Consider the following 23,703-nt stretch of genomic DNA (forward strand, 5'->3'; position numbering starts at 1 on the left):
CACCCAGCAGGCCTCATTAAGTGCTCGCTGAAAAAACTTATTTTAGAAGTAGCACCACAGCGTCTCGTGAGCCCCTGGAAGAAAACGGCAAAGAAAACATTTCTGAGGCTTCTATATCAGGGAGTAGAGAGCCTTCGTGGCTTCCCCATGCGTAGGCACGGCCATCTTTGACCTGATGATGAGAGAAAAGCTACTTCGCCAGCCCCGCTTCTTGGCTTACACAGAAATGGGCGTGCACGGTACCGGTAGCCGGAGCCAGAAAAACGACACTTCCCATCATGCCTCAGGGCATTGCCGCGGGTTTCCCCTCTACGTCACCGCCTCTTCCCCACGGAAGTGAAAGGAGCACTTCCGGGTTCGGCAGTAACCTGGAGCCGGCGGCTTTAGGTCGGCCTTGTCCTGAAGCTCCGCCTTCGCTCCGGTCCTTCTGGAAAACCGGCGTTACTCTTCGCCGTGCGGGAGAGGTATTTCCCGGGCGCTGCAGGTGCCCGCGGGACAGTCCGCGGCACTGAAGCAGCGAGACCTTTGCTCTGTGGAGACTCGGAAGCTCCCACAGGGAAGCCAGTTCCCAGAGTGGCGGCCTGGCGCTGACCTTCCTTTTCCCTTTTTCCTTCTCGATTGCAGCGTCCTAGACGCGTGTGTGAGCCCCCCATGGCGGATACGGCCCCAAACAGCCCCCAAGCGGCGGGCGCAGTGGTAAGTGAGCGCGCAGGGTCGTGTGGCTTGATTTGCAAGTTAGGAAGGAGCAGGAAGCGTCGGAAGTCGGGTTCGAGGCGTTCCAGAGGCTCACTGCTGTCAGGACTGGGATTAGGGCTTGGGGTGGGGGTGGGGAGAGGGGCGATCTTGAGCGAAGACATTAGAGGAAGCTGCCAGTTTCTGTTTCGGAAGAGATAACAAGCCAGTCTGGAGCAGGTGGCCCTCACCTGTATGCCGAGGAAATTGGGCCTTCTTGCCTCTTCTCACCCCTCGGTCTCTGTCCTAGGTCCCAAGGTTGAAGATGCCACCTGAGATTGTGCCGTGACACACGCCTGATTCCGCACACGCGTTTGGCAGAGGACAGTTTTGCCCGTTTTTAAGCAAAAATTGGTCTTTTTTTTTCTCGTCATTTTACGAAGAGACATGTTATTACGCTTTCGTAAAGTTTTTTATTCTTAAAGATGCAGATCTGCTGCTTACTACTTTTTTTACCAGAAGCATAACTGTCCTCGAATTTTGAACCTTAAGTGCGTGAATGGAATGAGTCCCTTTTTTCTTCTTAAACATTTGCAACATCTCTTTATACGCACACTTTCGTTTTTTCTTTCTTTAATTTTGCTGAACCACTTGAGAGTTGCGTACATCATGATGATTAACCCATAGGTACTTCAGTATTCTTCTTCAGGACCACAATGCAGTTATCACAGCAATTTTTGCAGTTAAATTTGGGAAATTTAACGTTGCTACATGTTATCACCTAATGTACAATTCATATTCAAATTTTCTCAGTTGTCCTTTCCTCCTTATCCAGACTCAGTCAAAAAGTGTGCATTGCGTTTCCTGGCCTTTGCTCCCTTTTAGTCTGGAACAGTTCCCTTGTCGTGCTCCTCTCAGTTTTGTCTTTAAGAGTCTCGACCTGTTGTTTTGCAGAGTGCTTCTCAAATTGGAGTTGTCTAATTACCGCCCCCTCCCCCCCATGACTAGATTCGGCTTTAACATTTTGGTAGGAATATTAAATCAGTGCTATTCTGTTCTTCTCAGGGCTTTGTATATATATCAGGAAGCATTTTATGTTGATTTATTCCATCATTGGAGATATCTAGTGTGATCATTTGGTTAGGGTGGTGTCCATCAGATTCTCTATTGTAAAGATAACTTGTTTCCCTTTGTAAATTAAAAATATTCTGTCATGGTACTTTAAGATTGTGTGAATAATTTTTCACCTCGATAGTTTTTTCACCCAAAGATCCATTATATTTTTTGCTTGAATTGCTTGTAACATGGTCAGTCAGTTCACTCTTAAAATGTAAACCAATACACTTTTTTAAGCCTTTTTTAAATTGTGTAGTAAAATGAACATGCATAGAAGTGTATAAGACGAAATGCAGAGTTCAATGATTTATCACAAAATGAACACCCTAAACAGTTTTTTTTTTAAAGCTCTTTATTGGAATATAATTGCTTTACATTGTTGTGCCAGTTTTTGAGGTACACCATAGTGAATCAGCTGTATTTATACATATATCCCCATATCCCCTCCCTCCTGCAGCTCCCTCCCACCCTCTCTATCCTGGCCCTCTAAGTCAGCAAATAGGTTTTAAAGAAAATGTTCTAAAATTAAATTTTAAACTGTCATGTAGAGTTTGCATATTTGTAGAGAAACTGAGCACTGTAAGCTGGATTCATCCTTCCACTTGACTACTGGTGATCATTTAAATTTAGAAGAGTAACAGTGCAGTAGGTTTGGGTAGAATAAATTGGAGGCATATGTCTGAAATTACCTGCATACAGTTGGAAAGCATGCAATAAAATTAAATAAAATCCTTGAATTTTAAAATATACTTGCATTTTTTCCTCCAAAGTATTTTTTATATCTTCTTTCAAAAGATAATTTAGATTGCTTTGAGCAGTGTTTTAGACTCCAGGTTAAGAGCTATTAGTGAAATTTGAAATCCTTTTCATGGAAACACTGTTTCTAAAACATCAAACAGAATACAAAAGGCCAAAATTTATCACACAAAGTCAAGATAAATGCTGTTTTTGTGAAATATTTGTTTATTTTATATACTCGTGTATTGGGTCATGATGTGAAAATTGTTTATGTAGATTCCATCAAAAAATGTAAAAGCCACTTTAGAATTTGAATACAAGATACAGTTTGAATGAGAAAATCGATTTTAAGTTATTGCATTAGTGATGATGGACACATCTGTTGGCAAAATGAAGCAAAAGGAAAGATAGGAGGAAAAAATGGAGAAGAAAGTGATACATGGAAGTTTAATTCAGGGCCACAGAAACCAGAGTAAGACTTGTCAGGGAGCTTCAAGAGGATGAAGAAAGTCATAAAATCGGAGTCAGGTGCCATTAACACCTGACAGCCCTTACAGTATGCCAGGCCCTTGTGTGTATGTTGGCAAATCATCCAGAGGCTAAGGAGTGCAGTAGTGAGTGACTATTACCAAGGTTTTACATTTCTCCTTTGTAAGGTTGGTTGAGTCCAAACTGGCTTTGTGTGATGCCTTTTTGCTCAGCTCTGAGACTTGCCTGTTTGAATTTGAGATTTTTCTAAGAATAGGCATTGTGGTTCTCTTGAGAGCAATTAGTTCTTATTTAATGTTCTTTTAAAGTAGAAGAAGCCAGTATTACAAGTGTTGAAGGAATACAATTGTAGTTAAATTTCTGTTCAAAATTTTTCTTGCCTAAATAGTCTATTTTTTTTTAATGTCAGCTGGTATTTTTCTATTTAAGTACTTCCTATGCTTTCCATATCAAAACTATAAGGAATTTGGCCTTGTTACTGAACATATATATGAAACAATTGCCCTAAGAGTTTACACTTAATGATCTTAAAAAAACAATTGCTGCAGGGGCATTGAGACATTTTGAATAGGAATAAAACGACATAGTATTCATCCTTAAAAACATAATTTGCAAGCTTAATTTACTACAGTATTTTTCTTTTTAAATTCAGCAATTCATGATGGCCAATAAACTGGACACGGCAATGTGGCTCTCTCGCTTGTTCACAGTTTACTGCTCTGCTTTGTTTGTTCTGCCTCTTCTTGGGTATGTATTATACATGTTTCTGCCTTTGGTATATTCACTTGTTCACTTTCTCTGGAATACCTTTTAGGTGTCACACTTGTTAAACTGTAAGGGGTTCAGGGACAAATAAAACACAGATCTCATCTTTAAGGCACTAATATTCTAGTTAATGTTACCAGCTGGAGGTATATTTTATATCATGTGCTTTATGGAAAGTAATATCACATTGAAAATCTGAGAGAAAATGAATGTGGGGATGAGATGTGTTCATTTTTTTTTGCATTTTTGACTGTTTAATGTAAAAGGAAGAATGCTGTATAAAATTCAGTTGGGTATTGTACATCAACTATACTTCAATACAAATAAATAAATAAATAAAAATTCAGTTGGGTATGTATAAAAGAAAGTGATGCTTCTAAAAAGGTACAGTATGGTCAAGTAATTTTTTTTTCTATTGACAAGTAATAGATTTAGGTGTTGTGCAATTATGATGCAATTCACAAAGGAGGAAGAGACATGGTAGTTGTTTATGTCTCATGATAACTTCTCCCCTGGTAATTTGCAGGTTGCATGAAGCGGCAAGCTTTTATCAACGTGCTTTGCTGGCAAATGCTCTGACTAGTGCTCTGAGGCTGCACCAAAGATTACCACACTTCCAGTTAAGTAGAGCATTCCTGGCCCAGGCTTTGTTAGAGGACAGCTGCCACTACCTGTTGTATTCACTCATCTTTGTCAATTCCTACCCTGTTACAAGTATCCTTTTGTACCTTTTTGACAGTGAAATTGCCTATTGAGTGTATAGGAAATCTCTTGTTACTATTTTTTGCTGTAGGAAGGAGTCAGCAATGAGGGTGTTCATGAAGCCTGGGCTGGTTGGTTGGTTTGTTGGCACTTCATTTGAATGAAGATATTTTAAGTGTAAGAATTTCTGACTCTGAAACGTGAAGTCCAAAGTTTGAAGAGCTGATTGGGAATTTTAAACTTTGTACCTTTGATCTTTCCTCTTGTAAGCTTCTCTATTAGCAATGGATATTTTAAATTTCAGATTCAAAGCACAAGCCTATGGAGGATTTATTTTAATATATTTCTTCCATTTAATTCACACATTCTTTGGGAAAATGCCCAGGTGTCTTGCTTTAAGGAAAGAGAAATCCTCAGCTCTTTCTTTCAACTCCCAGTAAGCTAGAAACAAATGGAAATTAATCAAGAAATAACTTACTTAAGCTGAGAATGGGATAATTAATAAATCAATAGAATAAAGAGAAATTATTTGCTATGGATAGAGTAGAAAATAAGGACACATGGATACTCTCTGGAGCTAATGAGAATTAAATAACTCATTTGGAATTTGTATGTTTACATGTTTCAAAAATATGTCGTGGGATAATAGTAGGTATTCGTAAAAAGCAGGGGAAAGGATTCTGCAGTTTGGTATGTTTGGGAAGCAATAAGTTAAACGTTATTAAATAGATTTCTTTACTGTAGGCCCTTTGATGTGGTAGTGTGCGTTGTGAGACCGCGAGTTACCAGTGTTTTCCTAAACTTAATCGGTTTAATCAGTTGTCCACCCCCTACCCCCACCCCCCATAAATCATCCCTCAGGAAAGTATCCCGTGCTTTCAGAAGTACTGCTTTAAAGTGTCCTTGAATATTTATGATACAACTGTACCTAATGAAAAGTACAATAAAGTATATCTCTAACACTAAATACTACCTATTTAGATAATATTTTCTATGTTCATGAAGTATATTTTAAGTAAATTTTTTATACGTTTTAAGGAGAAGAGAATAGGAGGAAAGTGAAATTTTTTTGAGCATGTATTTTACCAGTATATACAGACTTGACATACTTAATCCTTGCAGCACTCTGAAAAGAATTATAATGAGCATTATATTACTGATAAGGATACTGAGGCTCAAAGAGTTTAAAGTAACTTGCCTAACATCACATTGGCAAGTGAGTAGTAACTTAGGTAGAACTCGCTAGATAATTGTTGTACTACAACTAAATGATAAGCACGTTTGTTTGACATATTGTTGGATTGACCTGCTTTTGTCAGCCACAGTCATTGAGGTCCTTTACAATCACCAGTATTAAAATTCTTGATTTTCTGAGATATAATAGGAAATTATATAGAGGTTCTTGTTTCTGCCCTTGGTAGTTTAAAATTTCTTTAAAGAGAAGAATAGAAATGGTAGAAGCTGTGTTTTCTAAATAATTAATGTAGAGCAAATTGAATACATCAGTAGCGACCTCTGGCACAGTTTTATTGAGTGAATCTTGAGACTGTGCCAGATGACTCATGACAGTGAAGACCTCTGCTTTTTCTATCCAATTAGTTATTTTCTAGGCCATCTCTGGGGAATGTTGAAGATTAAGGATTTAATGTTCTTTAAATTCTTACAGGGAGGGGAGGTGGGAGTATGCAGTGAGAATAACATAAACTATTAATTCACAAGAAATACTAACCTGATTCCTAAAGTAATTGGGTATTATGTTAATAAAGGTGAGCCCAAAGTCATGTTCTGATCTTTGCTTTTAGAAAGGTGATATATTGTCCTTTTTCTGTTGTACACTCTTCACCCCTTGTATTTTCTAAATAGTCTAAAAGTAACAGTGAATGCTAAGATTATGAATCTCTTAGCAAGGATTTGTGAACTACAGAATGTTACAGATGTAAGACTCATTAGAAATCCCTAGGTTTGATCGCTGCAAATTCATATGACAGAAGATGGAACGTGGCCTAGGGAAATGAAGTTAGTGTCAGAGCCAAGGGTGAGACCCAGGGATTTTACTTAATTCTTATGAGTGGCACAGAAGAATTGGTCAGAATATAAATTGAAGAGTTAGAATTCTTCTAATACTTGGCTGTAGGTCAGTGTTTACTAGCCCGTTGGAACTTAGGAAACTTTGGGTCCTAAATGATGAGTTATGGTTATAAACAAATTTGATATTTAGATTGTGTTGTAGTGGTCATCATTTCCCTTGCATCAAGCTTTCAGCTGGTTTAGAAAAATATAATGGTTTATCTCTTAGAAATTACTACTATTTTTAGGACAAGCGTTTTTACCATTCATGGCTGTCTATATCATTTCATGGAAATAACTTGGACAAGTGGGTTTTTGTTTTTCTTTTTAGTCAACCTAGCAGGGATTGGAGTGGAGTCTTTTAAGCAATTTCCGTTTTTCAAAAAGCTGAATGACAAGTGTATATTTTATCTGTGACATAAAGCCAAACAGTGAAACTCAAATATAAGGATTCTTTGCTCATGTCTACAGTTAAACTGACGAGATACTCAATTGACTATATACAAAATCAAATATATACTGTCTTTTTTGTTTGTATAAATTGAGAGCACACTAACTGTAAAAGCTTGATTGGAACAGTATCTCAAAGTAATGGGGTCCTTGTAGGAAAGAGAGAATTAAAGATCTTTAGTTGAGGAAAATTTGGGAACTACTCTTTAAACCATTACCCTATACTCTTTCCTAAGCAATTGAGTTGATGAAAGCAGTACTAAAGACTATCTTGGTAGTTGAAGGCTAAGCTATTCTGTCCAGGATGGCCGTTGTGGGGTTAAAAGCTGTAATACTTAATGCTTTGAGATGGCCTAGATTTCACCTTGATTTAGCAGATGTTCACTATATTTTATCCAATAGGAATGGGTGAAAAAACTTTTTCGCTATTTTCTTCATATAAAGAACTGTGAGGTTTAAAAACTGAAAGTTGACTTTCTTTGCAGATTAAAAAAAACTTCACTTTATAAAGTGTATCAGTAAAATAAAAGCTGTCACTGAACTCATTTTAGCAGGTGCCATTTCAGATCTGTATATTTGAACATATTACAAAGCCTGTTTTACAAAATGCTTGATGAATTTTTAATGTTTTCCTTAATTATTTTCTTCAGTGAGTATTTTCCCAGTCTTGTTATTTTCTTTGCTTCATGCTGCCACGTACACGAAAAAGGTCCTTGATGTAAGTAGAACAATGCTGGCTTAGTTTTTTGTTTTTGACTCCTGGATTTACAGATAGTTGACACAAATTTCAGTTCTAAGACATTTGGGTGTTTGTCACAAAAAGTTCCTGTATTCCTTACAAACTTGCTCTAAATTAGTGATTTGAAAGTTTTTGAATTTTTTATTGTTTCAGTAAAATAGTACCTTTTGTAGATAAGGGGTTGTATTTAAAATTATCTCCCAGTTCCTGGAGGAATTTTTCAAGTTTGAAATAGATCTTTTTATTAAAAAACAAATCATATCTTGGATTTGATATGTTTTCAGAGATGTCTTGTTCTGTCAGTAATTTTAACATACCAGGTGAGTAGAGTGTAGCAAATTTCTTTTATACTGATCTTCAGAGCTGTTGCTTTCCTAAAATTTTTTCTTATTACTGGGTTGGAACATTAAGCCTAACAACTTCAGTGTGCCATGCAGATTGACTGCATAGGCCCTGAAATTTGAATTAAAATATCCGAAATTTTGCCTTGTATTGGCTTTTTTCTTTATCCCTATAGTTCTTGGACCACAGCAGTCATGGGACTCTGTTGTTCCTACCTTTAATTAACTAAGGAGTCACAGATACTTTAACTGTATTTCTGGGTAGCCAGGTTTTGTTATGGTTGGAGAGAAATAACCACCACTTTTAGTGAAATAATCTAGTGTTTCTTAAGGAAAATAAAGTATCTATGAATGAAAAAGACTTTTATTAAAACTGTTTCTCTAACTCTTCAAATATAGAAAATATAATAAAGCAGGGAAATACATTAACTTTTTTCCCTAAATAGTTTGTAAATTTTTATATTATCATTTTCAAATAATTGTCTTTTGGTTGTATTGTATATTGGATATGTGTTTATCTAAAGGAAGAAAATAATTGAGTGATTAAAAATGCTTTTGTTATTTCTAATGTTTGTTTTTTTATGTTTTAGGCAAAGGGTTCAAATAGTTTACCTCTGCTGAGATCTCTCTTGGATAAATTAAGCTCTAATCAACAGAATATTTTGAAATTCATTGCTTGTAATGAAATATTCTTGATGCCTGCTACAGTTTTTATGCTTTTTAGGTAAGAATAAAAATACATTTGTTTTAGGAGGCTGGTGTCTAAGTGAACATAATAAATGCATTAACTCAAATTTTATCCTGCTTACGTCTATTGGAGTAGATACTGATATGCAGAGCTAGATGGATCTTAGCAATCATCTTTTCACATGATAGTAGAGAACCTGAGACTATCGTAAACTACTATAGTTTACTATAGTAAACCTAGGAATTTGTTTTCTGTATTATTCCTTGTGATTTATCATTTAATATTTTGAAAATTAATTTCAAAATACTTTTGAAAGAATCTTAGGAAGGCTAGTTTAGTCCATCCTAACATTATTGAGATGGTTTTTCCTATACTAGAGAAAAATCTGAAAAGTTAAGATCTGGTATTAATAGTTGCTTACTGCCACCTCCATATTTTGTCTGTATCTTAGTTATAGAAGGAATGAATGAAGAAAGCCTTTTATTTTTTTTAATGTTTTTATAAATTTATTTATTGGCTGTGTTGGGTCTTTGTTGCTGCACACGGCTTTCTCTGTTTGCGGAGAGCCGGGGCTACTCTTCATTGTCGTGCGCAGGTCTCATTTCGGTGGCTTCTCTTGTTGTGGAGCACAGGCTCTAGGTGTGCGGGCTTCAGTAGTTGCGGCACATGGGCTCAACAGTTGTGGCTCACGGGCTCTAGAGCGCAGGCTCAGTAGTTGTGGTGCACGGGCTTAGTTGCTCCATGGCATGTGGGATCTTCCTGGAGCAGGGATCGAACCCGTGTTCCCTGCATTGGCAGGCAGATTCTTAACCACTGTGCCACCTAGGAAGTCCCCTGCCTTCATTTTAAAAATAGAACATTAGGATAATATTGACCTCTATATCTATATTCTTACATTCAAGTTTTAAAACTACATTTCTGCAGTCCCAGATTATTGCTTTTTCAATTTTCAGTTTCTCAAGTAATAGCACATTACAAATAAAAGCTAAAATACCATTTGACTATGAATTCTAGTTACAATTCTGTCCTCTCCTTCCTAGAGCTAAGGAGTTTGATATGTGTACATGTATGTAGTTCTTTTAAAGTGCTTACACAGATGGGTAGAAAATACACATTATTTTTTGGGTGTGGGGCTTTGTTTAGTTTTTACTTTACATCAAAAGCATCAATTGTCTACATCTTCCTTTTTTCACTCATACAGTATGTTTTCATGGCCTATTTATATTGACATTCATAGTTCTGGTTTGTTTCATTTAATGGATGTATAGTGTTCCATCATATATGCTATATTTTATTACCCATTCCCCTGTTGATGGCCATTTGTTTCCAGATTTTTACTTTTCCAAATGTTGATGCAGTAAACATTTTTTTTTACCTGTCTGCTTATATTTTTGTGTAAGTCTGTACTTTTGCTGAATCGAAGCTAGATGCATTTTATATTTGACAGACATACCAGATTGTCCTCTAATAGGTCTGTATTACCTATTTTCCATAATCTCATAAATTTGTAACAAGCTTATTTTTGTCTATGAAATATTTCATTTTAATGTTCATTGCCTTGGTTAACTAGTAAGCTTTTTCTATACCTGACAGTTACTCCTTTCTTTAGTAGTCTTTCTTTAATCTGATAATAGAGTTTTCTAAATTTCCTCATATATGCATCTGTACCATTCTTATAAATAATATTTTCCTCTGGAAACTCCAGGATCACCACGTGTTGCTTAAGTTGTGGGGTTCCAAACTAGATAATGTAATCTAAATAGGGTCTTGGAATGACACAGTGGGAAGACTTCTTATTGGGTGTTAGGGATCTGGATTCTGGTTGATTTTACCATAAACCTAGCCTTCTGGGCCTTGATTTTCTACACTTAAAAAAATTAGTAGTAGTTGAAATAAATAGTTGCCAAAAATCCTCCCAGTTGTAACATTCCATAAATGGTGAGTATAGAATTCAAGGCAGCTATTTTTGTTGATTATTCCACTCTGAAATTTTCACCCTAAAAGTTAGTTCATCTCTTTTTCCTGATCCTCAGCATATACTTAAACATTTTAATTGGTAAAAGAAACTTTTTGCCCTCTTACTTTCGTGCTCATTTTTCTGTTTCTTGGGTCATCTGGTTTTAGTTACACGAGGTTCTGTGATTTGTTTCAGATACCTGGGTAAAAGTTAAAATGTGGCTGCCAAAACTCTTTATGTGGAGATAATTGGTGTCTGTATCTGAAACCTCCAGATTCTGGTTAATAAGCAAAATAATTTGTTCTCCTTGTAAGTAAGCTTAGGAGAATTATAATGAAATGCTGAGATGCCAGGCACACTTAAACGAAAACCTCATTTTTGGAACTGTAGTGAATTTTTTGTTGAAGTACCAAGTTTTGACTATATTGATATATTAAGTCGATTGTGCTACTTAATATTTTCTTTAAACACTTAATTATGTACAAATTGATTTTAATTTTTAAGATTATTGTAAAGGAAATGAGAATTTACCAAAAATATTTAAACAGAGGAATCACTGTGTTATTCTAAAAAATTAATTAAGTAATAAAGTTTTATTCAGTCCCTAATAAGAAAAGCTATTAATGCTTCAAGTATGTCACTTGACTATAACACAGATAATAAAATTAAAAACGATTTTAAGTCATTATTCCTTTAAATGCTACCTTTCAAGGTAGAAGCAGCACAGTGTAATATTAGAAGGCTTTATTAAGTTAAACTTGTAGCAGTAATGGGTAAAGCTCTGTATTTAAAAGTGAAGTCTATGAGTTTTCTTATACATGTAGTCTATGAGTTTACCTTACGTATACAGGCACATATGCACAGAAAGATAAAAGGGTGATCGTTGTAGCTTTATTTATTAGTAGAGAACCTGTAACATAATAGTACATGCATAAGATGAAATATTTGAAGCTGTAAGAAGAATGAGATAATTTATGTGTTGTTATAGGGGATGATCTCCAAGATTTAATAGGTTTAAAATTGCTTGAGAACTGTGTGGGGTATTCCCCGTTTATATTTTGGGTGTGTGTGTGTTTAAAGGCATATATATTTCTTTCTGCCTCAGTTTCTTCATCTTTAAAATCAGAATGATAATACCACTTCACTCCTAGACTTAAGTGGATTCAGTGCTTTACAAAGTGAGCACTGTGTGTTAGTTATTATATACACTTGTTTATGTAGATTTCTGGAACGATGTCCTAGAGACTGCTATGACTTTGAGGGAGGAACTTGGATAATGGAAAATTTGTTTTCCATTGAATATTCTTTTCTACTTACGTTTTCTCTAGTAGGTGCATTTTTCAATTTAAAGAGTTAATGTTTTATGTGATTTATTGGGGAAAGTAGATATAACATTTAGTTGTAAGTTTGTAATCTTATAAATTTTTATTATGAAAGTAATATCACACAATTTAGAAAAAAAAGGCTAAAAGGGATTCCCTGGTGATCCAGTGGTTGGGACTCTGCACTTCCACTGCAGGGGTCCCAGTTGGGGGACTAAGATCCTGCAAGCCTCATGGTGGGGGGAGGGCTAAAAAAATTGAACCCAAGAAACAAACCATATTTAGCATCTTAATGCATTTATTCCCCCCAAAAGTTAAAATATAGTTGTAGTAATATGTATAGCTTTATATTGTTTTCTTCAAAGTTTCTGTGTAGTTTTCATAGTCAAGATTTTAAGTAGTTGCATAGCAAGTTCATCAAATAAACATAAAATTTACTTAGCCCTGCTACTTAACTGTCCATTTTAGTTTGGTGCCGGATTTTATTTGTAGTTATTTTAGTGTATATCTTAATCAAAATAGTTTTTCCTAGGAAAGAATTCCAGACTAGAATTCGATAAACATATATATGACTCTTGGGGTGTTGAAATTGTGCTTTTAACCAAGAAAAATAAATAGTATAGGCTATGTAAATTTACTAGTGAGCCTGTATGGTTTTATTTAGTTTTCTTATTTGTTTATATAAAATAAACTACTTTTCATTTTAAATATTTTATAAAGTTTTAAAACTTGATTATCTATTAGTGGTAATTGTTGAAGCATTTAACATTTTCTGATTTATTTAGTAGCTTTTAAAAATTTAAACAGTAATACCTACATGAATACACAAATAATTTGGATTTAAATATGATAGAGATTTCTATGACCATTTGATGAATGAAGACACAGTCTCCAATTAAATTGTCTTTAAATTTTGAGAGTATACATATGAATTCATGTTGTATATTTATTGCCCTTGTATTTGTTTATTTCAGTGGTCAAGGAAGTTTGTTCCAGCCTTTTATATACTATAGATTCCTTACTCTTCGATACTCCTCTCGAAGAAATCCATATTGTCGGTAAGCTGGTGATTAGTTTAAACCTGTTTTTATTTAAGAGTATTGTGAAATACAGTATTTGTAATTTTTAAGAGTTTAACTTTTATGTTAGAATTGAGAAGCAGGCAGTGTTTTTGTGAATTTAAGTTCTAGGCCTAGAACTACCTAGGATTGATAAGGAGGTGGTTGTACTTCTTTTCAGATGCTAAGACTAGAGTTTTCTTGACCATGTCTAAAATAATGCTAAAGCTTAAGGAATTTAAAAATATGTAGGACATAAGTCTAACTTCTCATGGCACTTTCCTAGTTGAAGAAGCAAAAACACATGTCAAATAATAAGAAAGTTTAGGATATGGTATTCACATACCAATCTGTGATGAATTGTCATGTTTATTATATCAATACTGTAGTGCACAAGAGGGGAGAGATCATTGAGCCAGAAAAGAGAAGAGCCCAGGAAAGTTTCACAAAATAAAGATTTTAATTTGTTCTGGAAGGATTAAAGCCTTTGAATAGACAGAATAAGGGAAAAGCATTTTAGGTAGGAAAACAGTAGGAGCACAAGTTCAGAGGCAAGAAGATAAAAACAGTTTAAGGAGCATTGAGTAGATCTATTTGATTATATGGGAAATTCTGAATGGTGAGTGGTTAGAGCAAAGATTTAAAAGGTATATTGGAGCCATATCATAAAACTTCTTGAGTTTCAGTGTAAGAAGTTTGGAACTTACTTTTTAGATGTATAGGAATGAGGGTTTTGACATAATCGTAATATTTTTCTGATAGCCTTGTGCAGAGTTGTTTGGAGTGGAAGAGTGAAGAAGCAGAGAAATATTTTAGTAAATTACCATAATATTCAGGAATGGAGGCTTAAATAAATGTACAATAAATTATACCTTCTGATCTCAAAAGTTAGAAGAAAAGAAAAATGAATAGCTGTTTTTACTAGCTTCTTAAATACTCAAATACTAATGTTAACATAGTTTTTGTTTTCATGTTTAAAATAAATTCATCATGTAGTAGAATTCAGCCAGAAGTCCAGTGAGTTTATTAGCATGATCTCTATCATATTTTCACAAGCAAAGTAAAAAGAACTGAATTTGAATGATGCTCCATCGTTTGCCAGGTGTGTGACTTAAGGCAAGTTATTCAAATTTTAATTTCTTCACTGACAGAAAAACCTCCTTCTGGAGGTGAAATGAAGTACTGTTTTTAAAAGTGCTTAGATTCTATCAGGTTCTTAATAAATATTTTCCTTTTCTTATGATTCTGATTCTCCTCTTTTGAAGGGGTTTTTATGCTCTCACAGATGGTGTCTTTTTCACAATACTTGCTAAAATAGAGCTTACTTTCTTTAGACATAGGTTCTTAATGAGTCCCTAGTCAGAAATAAACCTTTAATTTTACTTGATTCCATGAGTTTTTCCCTTTTTCTTTCTGGTTCATGTATTCATTTTAAACATTATATTCAGGTTCTCTACCCTGGCATCCAGTTTTCACCAGCAGATTTGTTTTTCTCTGCTTCTTTATATCCTCTTCTTCTCTACTCCTATTTTCTCCAAACATCCTTAAATCATATCAGCATCTATAAAAATGTAGAAATGTTCAGTGGAATACAAAAGAAAGGATAGCAGTGGATCAAGATAACACAAATATGTGCTAATAAACATCTCACATTAGCACACGTTTCAATCAAAACAATGGAAAGGTAATGGAAAATATTTGGGCTTATAAATACTGATAAGCAGGCTATAAAACTATATTTTCTACACTGTACTTTTTATTAAGGGTTATGAAATAGTCTGTATAGCCAGTTTGTACTGTGTTCACTTATCACGATATTTTTTCTCAAGTTAGTGGTATTATTCCTTTGTTCATGTCTAGTGTAGATTGTGCAGAGCTGTGCTAATAGAGCAGCCACTAGCCACATTTGACCATTTAAATTAATTACAATTTATAAAATGTAAAACTCATTTCCTGAGTCAACACTAACCATACTGTAAGTGCTCAGAAGCATGTGTGGCTGATGGCTGCTGCATTAGACACACAGATAGACGTTTTCATAACCACTGAAAGTTCTGTTGTTTATGCCAGGGATAGAGCCAGGAATAAGAGAACGAGGCCTATGACTTTATATAAGCCATTGACTTCATCAGGCCTCATCAGTAAGTAACCCGAAGGGGTTTACCCTCGAGTGTTTTCAAGGCGCCTTCTAACTTCATTCATTAGCCTCATTTATTCTTTTTTTTTTTTTTGGCACACGGGCTTAGTTGCTCCGCGGCATGTGGGATCCTCCTGGAGCTGGGATCGAACCCGTGACCTCTGCATTGGCAGGCGGATTCTTAACCACTGCGCCACCTAGGAAGCCCCTAGCCTCATTTATTCTTAAGACAGTGATTGCGCGTTGATGATAACAAATTTATGTGGGATTGAAATACTGCTTTCTTTTTCTTTTTTTTTAAAATACATTTATTTATTATTTATTTATTGGCTGTGTTCGGTCTTCATTGCTGCACACGGGCTTTCTCCAGTTGCAGTGAGCAGGGGCTACTCTTCATTGTGGTGCGTGGGCTCCTCGTTGCCGTGGCTTATCTTGCTGCAGAGCACAGGTTCTAGGTGCGTGGGCTTCAGTAGTTGCAGTACGTGGGCTCAGTAGTTGGGGCTCACGGGCTCTAAAGCGCAGCCTCAATAGTTGTGGCACACGGGCTTAGTTGCTCCGCGGCACGTGGGATCCTCCTGGAGCAGGCATCGAACCCGTGTCCCCTGCATTGGCAGGTCGATTCTTAACTTCTGCGCCACCTAGGAAGCCCTGAAATACTGCTTTCTAGGGACTTAGAGCTGGGTCAGTTAGACAGCTGCAGAAGTCAGTATGACGATGAAGGTGATGTGAAGGCACAGAGAACAGAGGGAGACATGAGAATTCACTGAGGAGGTGGTAATAAAAGGCAAATCTCTTGAAGTCTGAGTTATGGCACGTGGGTGCCTGAATGCACTTGGCATACCAGTAGTTACGTGTCACTTGAGTTGAGGAAATATATATGGAAGTAGTAAAGATCTGTGCCCAGAAAGGGAGACAGGAACTAGACCGTGTGAAAGGGTTTGGATTTTATTCTAAGGTAGGAAGAACATTTGAAGTTTGTAATGGGGAGGAGTTGAGGATACGATAAGATCTGATTTAGAAATACTATTCCAGAAGATGGATTTCAGGCTCAACAAAAGGGGAAAAAGATTAATTTGGAAACTGTTAGAGTAATCCTGAGCTGAACTAACTCAGTGGTAAAAAAGGGATAAATTTGAAAGATATTTAGGAGGAAGAAGATTAAGATAAAGACCTCCCTGTTTCTGGCCTGCAACCTTGGAAAGTCATGAGTAATGGGGCTGTCACCAAGATAGGTGATACAAGAGGAAGGGCAGGTATTTAGATAAATGTGCATCTTTCCAAATTTCCTTCCTGTTTTTGTGTGATGTATTACAATGTATTACCTCCTTTTACAAAAACAGATTATTGCCTTCTCCTAACTGTAAAAATAACACAGAGCATACAAAAAGGTAGAAGTTGTGTCTTTCTGTAGGATGAGTCAGCACATAAGTTATGAACAGCCAGATATTACCCTTGATGATTCTTTAAAGCACTTGTAAATTACAGTACAGTATACATGATTTTGTGTCTACTAGCCTGTACGATATGTGTGATGTGTGTGTGATTACAGTATGTAATAAAGAGCGCTTTGTAGGCAAGTAGCACAGTTAAGGCAAAGTCACAGTCCACAACCAGCTTGGGCTCAAGCATGCAGCATAACATGAGTATCATGGCAGAGAGTGGTAGGAGATGAAGCAGGAAATTTGATTGAGACTAGATTGTGGAGGGCATGGGATGTTGAGGAGGTGGGATTTAGTCTGAAGGCAAACAAGAGCTTATTTGATCAGTGTGTTTCTGTCATATCGGCTCCTCTGTATACTGAGGCCTAATAGAAATACAGAGACAGAGATTTTGGAGGAGGAGAGAGATGACTTTATTTCTCTTTGCCCAGCAAAGGGAAGACACAGCAGACTAGTGCCTCAAGAAATGTGTCCCACTCCCCCCACCCCCTGTCCTTGGGAGTCGGGGAAGATTTTATACGTGGGGGCTTGCAGTCTGGGGTATATGATAAGGATCAAGTTGGTGGAGGGCTTGCATTCTTTTTCCTTTGCATTATTCTTCTTTTTCCTTTGCATTATTCTTCTTTTTCCCTTGCATTATTTCAAAACGGTCATAGCTGGCGTCAGGTCACTCAGGTGACGGGTCTGGCGGTTTGTTGATTGTTTGTCTGTGGTTTGTTGGCTGGGGACCTCCTTTCTGAAAGGCAAAACAAACTATAGGAATGATTTTGTTACAGTGGTCATATGGCGTGCAGCTCCCAAGTTGTAAATAAGGTTAACAAATGAGAAGCAGGATGTAACTCACACAGAGTTAAGTATCAGGGAGTTAGCTTTGTGAAGTAAAAATCTAGTAACTACAGATTAGTGAAGGCTAAAGTAAAACAAGGAATGATTAACTCTTTCAGGCCAGGTTATCTTTCTCCTCTAGCCTGTCGACATTCTGTTTGTTTTCCTTGCTTTCAAGAGGAAAAAGAAAAATCACTTCTGTTTGTATTGCAACAAGTGGAATGATCCAGTTGGGAGGTAACACTTACTGAGCATCTTCTGTGTTGTCTCATTTAAACTTCACTATGACTCCAATAAGTACATAGCCCCATTTTTCAGATAAGGAAAGCACTAAGGGGCAGTATGTTCTTTTTAAGGAAATAGGTGGGATTGCTCATATTACATAATTTTCACTTTCTTGCTCTCTTTTTTAGAACTAGTTGAATTTGTCTAAGTCAAATATGAAAACTATGTGACTCAACTGTAAAGAAGATATAAATCATCCCGAATCTCAGCCCTCAGAGCCATTTATTAAATGCTTTTGTTAAATAAATTTTCCCCCCAAAAAGGACACAGGTGTTGATTTTGGGAATTTTATTTTGTATGTTCTCTATAGTGCACCCTGGTTATTGCTTTTACTTCTTCAGATTCTTTCATGGCTGTAGGAAAGTCCTTCATCAGCATTTGCACTTGCATTACATTGCTTTTTCATTGGGTTTCTGAAAGAAAATTATTTTATGTTGCAGGACCTTGTTTAATGAACTGAGGATTGTTGTTGAACATCTAATAATGAAACCTGCTTGCCCACTGTTCGTGAGAAGACTTTGTCTCCAGAGCATTGCCTTTATAAGCAGACTGGCACCAACAGTTGCATAGTTTAACATTCAGCTAAGTTATATATAATATAAATGAGCATTATTAGCTGCTGGTACTTCTGCTAGAGATGGTAATTCCAGGTGTAAAACTGACCTCAATGCAATTTACATAATTTACATAAATGCATCTCAAAAGAAAAATAATCATTTTCCTGGCATGTTAAATCAAGCCTTTTAAACACTTTGTGAGAAACCTTATTGTAATATGTTGTTAATAGTTAGGGAAGTTTGAATCTTGTGATAAATGTATCAGAAATTCTTTAGATGCTGCTGTGCCTTTATCATGAAGTACATTTATTTCTCTGTTAAGAATAGCTCTAAAATTTGCTTTCATCTAATTGATAACCTTCTGGCATGAGTTCCTTATGGTAATATTAACATGTAAATTCAGTGTATTTTGAGACAGTATTCTTTTGCCATTCAGTAATTTTGGTTGATGATTTTAATAAAAACACTTCCCACTGTATTTAATTTTAAATTGATTTTGTGCTGCTTTGTTAGGATAGATTTATTTTGGATGTACCATTATAATAGGAATTCTGTATGTGTCTTACACTATGACCTTCCAAAATTTTATTTTCATAATTACTTCTGTGGCTTTATTTTTTTTTTTTTTAAAGGCCCAACTGAAAGCTTGTTAACTAATTGGGTAAATATTTGTAGTCACCTAAGCATTTTACATCAGAGAGCAGTACAGTAGTCAGACAGTTTTCCTTTCTGAGACCCATTGAGTAACATTTCTCAAATAGGAAATTCTTCTTTTAGAAATGTGGACACATAGGTTTTAGTATTATTGTAGTTTACACAATTGCTTAAATTGTCAACTGCCAGTTTTCTCTGTTTCTTAAGCTTGAATTTTCACAGATAGTTACAGCAGTTCAGATGCCTTTTGAAAGGAATGTAACTGAAGATTGAGCGTATGACTAAACTTTGTATCTGTTCTGAAATAATAATGAAGATTGTATGTACTTACCCATCAAATCTGATTTAAAAGATTACATAGAAAGGTTTATAGGTAAGGTTATTGATCAGGAATGGGGCCAGAGGAGGAGTTGTGGGGGAAATAGTATGCATTTCATTGTTGTAATGCAGGGATACAATTGGGGGAATTGGATGTATTATGCAACTGTGATTTGAGTTGTATAATATGTTAAATATGTTTGTTGAACTTCCATTAACTCCTTTTTAAAATTCATTCTGCTCTCTATTGTTGCATGATTGGAAATGTTTAAAACATTGCAGAACGTTAATACAGAGTAATCTAATGATTTTTGTAACCAGTTTTCTTCTATGTGCATGTAACTTAGATTTCTCACATATAGTCAGTGACTTATCAGTAACATCAGTTTTCTTTTTATTCAACTTTTCAGATATATAGAAATGTGATACCTACTTGATAGCTCAACTGTAAGCAGCTATTTTTGTAATTTTGTAATATTTACTAAGTTAGAGAAGCTTCATAATATACATTGATTGTGGCAGGGGGTGGGGCAGTCTCATTATCACTATGTATATAATCTGATGGTTTTAAAAACTAAATTTTCTAGAGCAATAAAGTAACTATAATGTTAAGTAAACAATATATTATTGATTTCTAATGATTTTAAAAATTTGAATTGTATCAAGAAATTTTGGCAGCTGAAGGCATATTTATTTTTAAGTTACTAGGGGTTTTTTGTTTTGTTTTCTGCAGTTTTTTTTTTATCTTGAGATAATTTTAGATTTGTAGAAGAGTTGTAAAAAACAGTATAGAGTTCCTGTATACCCTTTACTCAGCTTCCCCTTGTGTTAACAGCTTCCGTAATTATACAACATTTATCAAAACTAATACTATTAACTATTAAGGTACAGAACTTATTCACATTTCACCAGTTTTTCCATTTACTAATTTTCTTTTTGTGTGCTCTGTTTTTACCATGATTGTTTCTTTTAATAATCTATAAGTTTGCCTCTGTTTTTAGTTTTTCCTCTTTATTTTGAAAATTACTATTGGTCAAAAGGATTTTCTTAAAGGAAATAATTCATGTTGGTTTTAACAAAAAGAATTTAACATTAATACTATTACAATTTAAAACCCTCTGTGCTTCAAAAGTCAAGGCTTTTATCACATAATGGAGTTATATTTCTGATATGCTAATGGTCTTTAAAGGAAGGCTTGATTTATAAACAAAATACTCCTAAATTCATGAAAAAATAAGTCTTACAATTTGAGCATCACTAGATGTTTAGTTTGCATGAACCTGTAGTTAGGAGTTTTGCACTATGAATATTGTACAACCAGCTAATTTTGACATCTGAAATTATAGTGTAACTTGTATATCTATCAAATTAAAATTAAGGAAATATAATAGAGTATATAGAATGAATGTACTAGGAGTAGATATAGCTGCATAGCTGAATTTATTTTTACTTACAGATTTAAAAAAAAGTTGATTTAACATCCAGAATATCTAATTCTTTAGGACGTGGTATAGTGCTGCTCTTCTAGCACTTTAAGATATGAAACGTTCTTGGACAGGTGGAGGCCTCATACAAAATCTACTTTATTTCTACAAAGATTCTGTATTCCTTTTGTATACTTGATTTCTCATGAATTTTAACTCTATTTAAATCAGTCTAAAGAGAAATTTCTTAAATAACAATTTGTATTTAAATTCTCTTGGAGTAAAATTCACGAAGGTAGATGCTCCTGGAAGAAGTAAGCAAGAAAAAAAGCTAGCCTTTTTAAGAAAATAAAATTTATTTAGGAACCTCCCTTACAGGGAAAATCAAGGCATGCTAATATTAAACCAGAAGTTGTGAAAGATCTATGGTCTGTTGCATAACTAAGAATTGTAAAGCTATCAGAATACTTCCTTTCTTCCTAAAAATCAGCATCAAAAATTCAGATTAGGTTTGTAAGTTAAGGACATGAATATTATTCATCCTAAAAAGGAAAATAAGTATATATAATGCCACGAGCAGAACTGATTGTTTTTTGGGTTTTGTTTTTTTTTAAGTTTGAGATCAGAATGAATGAAATTAATTTTGAGGGATTGTGGTAAAGATCCTTATCTAATGCTAAGGAATGTTTTAATTAATATAGTTCTGAAGCTCCCATCCACCCACCGACCCAAATCCCCTTTTGATCTGCTAGCCTCAATGCTGTCACCCAAATTGAGACTGATTTTTATTCTGTAATGAAAACCTCAAGGGAGAAAGTAACCACAGTTATGTTTATGAGCAGTAGGTGGCACTCTTTCCTCAAGTAGTCCTCAGCTGTTTTACATGCCATGTTGGAAGGTTAAATGCCACTAAATCCTGAGTTAGCATAAAACTAAGGACCTGATTTCCATGACTCTGTTTAATATGTAGTCATTCAATATTCAGTACTTAGTAAGCATCTGCTATAAGTACATTTTTAAAATATTGAAATGTTCAAAAGCTGAAAGAAGTATCAGCTTTCTAGGTAAATAGTAGAATAGGCCACAATTAGTAGTAGTATTCAGATCATGGTCTCTCTGCTGTTTTTGTTTTCATAAGTGCCTAAATTACCTAAACACATAAATTATAAAATTGTTCTTTCTCCTTCATTTTCAGGTATGTAGAAAAATGGTACTTAACGTTTTTTCGTGGTCATTTTGTAAGTGTACAAGGTATAGCCAGTTCCATCTCTTAAAATTTAGACTTTTCACAATAACACAAAAGCATGTTGAAGTTTTTGGATATTAGGAATGGTGCCTAGATTTGTAAATTCAGTTTGAGTTGCAGGGACAACTATTGATAGTTTCACTTAACTCTAGAGAAACATTCACCTCATTGGAATTTCTGTAGAGTTAAGAGAATCCTACAGAGGCTACATGATAGTATAGCTCAGCAGATAATATACCAAAGGCATATATGTTTTATATATCCAGGAGTTGTTTCCAGAGATTGTTTTAATGAGCAGTCCTCATATAATATTCTGGGTGGAAAGTTGTGATTGGGTCTGGTATTAAGGATAAGAAAGGAGCTGCTAAAAGTTTGGGAGGTTTCCTGGTCGAAATTATTCTATGACATGTTTGTCTTCAGAGGTGATATTCAGGAGAGTTCTTAGAAGGAACACATTCCTGTGTGAGGGATTAACTCTAGGGTAGTCTTTCTCCTCTTGTGCAGTGCAAATAGGAAAACTGATCTGTATCAAATTTGAGTTGATGTGATGAGATAAAGTACAATATTGTTTTAGTCTAAAACAGATTCTTTTTTTTAGAGAATGATAGAAAAAAATTATTGTTGGGTATCTTTGCTGGGATCTAAAAATTAGTTCATATTCCAGAAGAAGGAAAGGCCCAAGAATCATTTTACTTTTTCCATCATAGTTTTCTGAAGCTACTTTTTTTATATGCTCAGTACTTTTAAACTAACCTTTTTTTTTTTTTTCTTGGTTTATGACAGTTTAATTCCAAACTTGGACTATTTTCTTTTGTAACTTAAAAATAAGACAAATACTTTTGATATGAATTTTTGCTTACATATGTATTTGTAAGTTGAGACCAAATGGGCAAAGTCTTGAGCAGGTAACATTTGTGATGTGTATATATTGGAACAAATGTAAAAGGGTCACAAAGATTAGAGAGTCATAAAAAACTGCTTGATATATAAATGCATTACTTCTGGTGCTCTATAATGGGATATATTGAACTAAAAAATTTGTATACACAGTATGTCAGCATTTCTTAGTAACTTCTTTTGAATCCATTTTTAATATCTAATATTATACAGATTGGCGAGTTATATACTCTTCAGGCCAATACTATCCAGACTGTATAAATTTATGAAATAAATTGAAAAATTCATCATTCCCCTGTATTCAAGACCAAAGCACATATATGCTAATGTAGGGCTCAGAGGGACATAATATTGCTCCTGAATATTTGAGAAAATGTGAAGTCCTTTCAGGAAAATCTAATAAACATAATAATCCTAGGCTGCTGACACTAAGGAAAAAGGACCTCATTCACTCTTTCTTTTATGCAGCGATTTACTGGTCCCTACTGATTTCCAAATTGGATCACTGTAATAAATTATCTATGCTGGTACCTGTGAAAGTAAGCCCTGGGATCCATATTTGTTTTGTGTTCTGCTTAAATCAGCAAGAATGATAAATTTGATGGTGTGAAATTGAAAGTGTCAAGGGCTTTCTTTGGTGATTGAGCAAAATAATGTCTCCATTTGTAATTTATTGTGACCCTTTTTCACTATATGTGCTTTGTATATTTAATATTTATTTCAATACAAATTAAATTGTTGTTCCTTCATCTGATTGTTATACCTAAGATTTTATTGATGTAAAAATCAAATTGTGTAATAAAAAAATCTCTCTGGA

The 23,703-nt window shown here is 35.0% G+C and overlaps 1 protein-coding gene across 3 annotated transcripts; it reads left to right on the forward strand.

The window, feature by feature from the left end:
• Window positions 1–366: 366 nt before the first annotated feature.
• On the forward strand, window positions 367–23,703 carry TMEM33 (transmembrane protein 33). 3 transcript variants are annotated; one of them, XM_057727531.1, is made up of 8 exons: window positions 367–464; window positions 625–696; window positions 3,668–3,762; window positions 4,307–4,494; window positions 7,650–7,717; window positions 8,670–8,803; window positions 13,021–13,104; window positions 18,231–23,703. In XM_057727531.1, exons 2-8 carry the CDS (start codon window positions 652–654, stop codon window positions 18,358–18,360), a joined length of 744 nt encoding a protein of 247 aa, XP_057583514.1. In that variant the 5' UTR covers window positions 367–464; window positions 625–651; the 3' UTR covers window positions 18,361–23,703. The 3 variants fall into 3 exon arrangements, with proteins under 3 accessions (XP_057583514.1, XP_057583515.1, XP_057583516.1); XM_057727532.1 differs by adding an exon at window positions 11,946–12,051 and having other exon boundaries at window positions 375–696; window positions 18,231–18,284; XM_057727533.1 differs by lacking the exon at window positions 18,231–23,703 and adding an exon at window positions 14,101–15,307 and having other exon boundaries at window positions 375–696.

Source organism: Hippopotamus amphibius, chromosome 3 (genome assembly GCF_030028045.1).
Source record: "Hippopotamus amphibius kiboko isolate mHipAmp2 chromosome 3, mHipAmp2.hap2, whole genome shotgun sequence".
Taxonomy (NCBI): Eukaryota; Metazoa; Chordata; class Mammalia; order Artiodactyla; family Hippopotamidae; genus Hippopotamus; species Hippopotamus amphibius.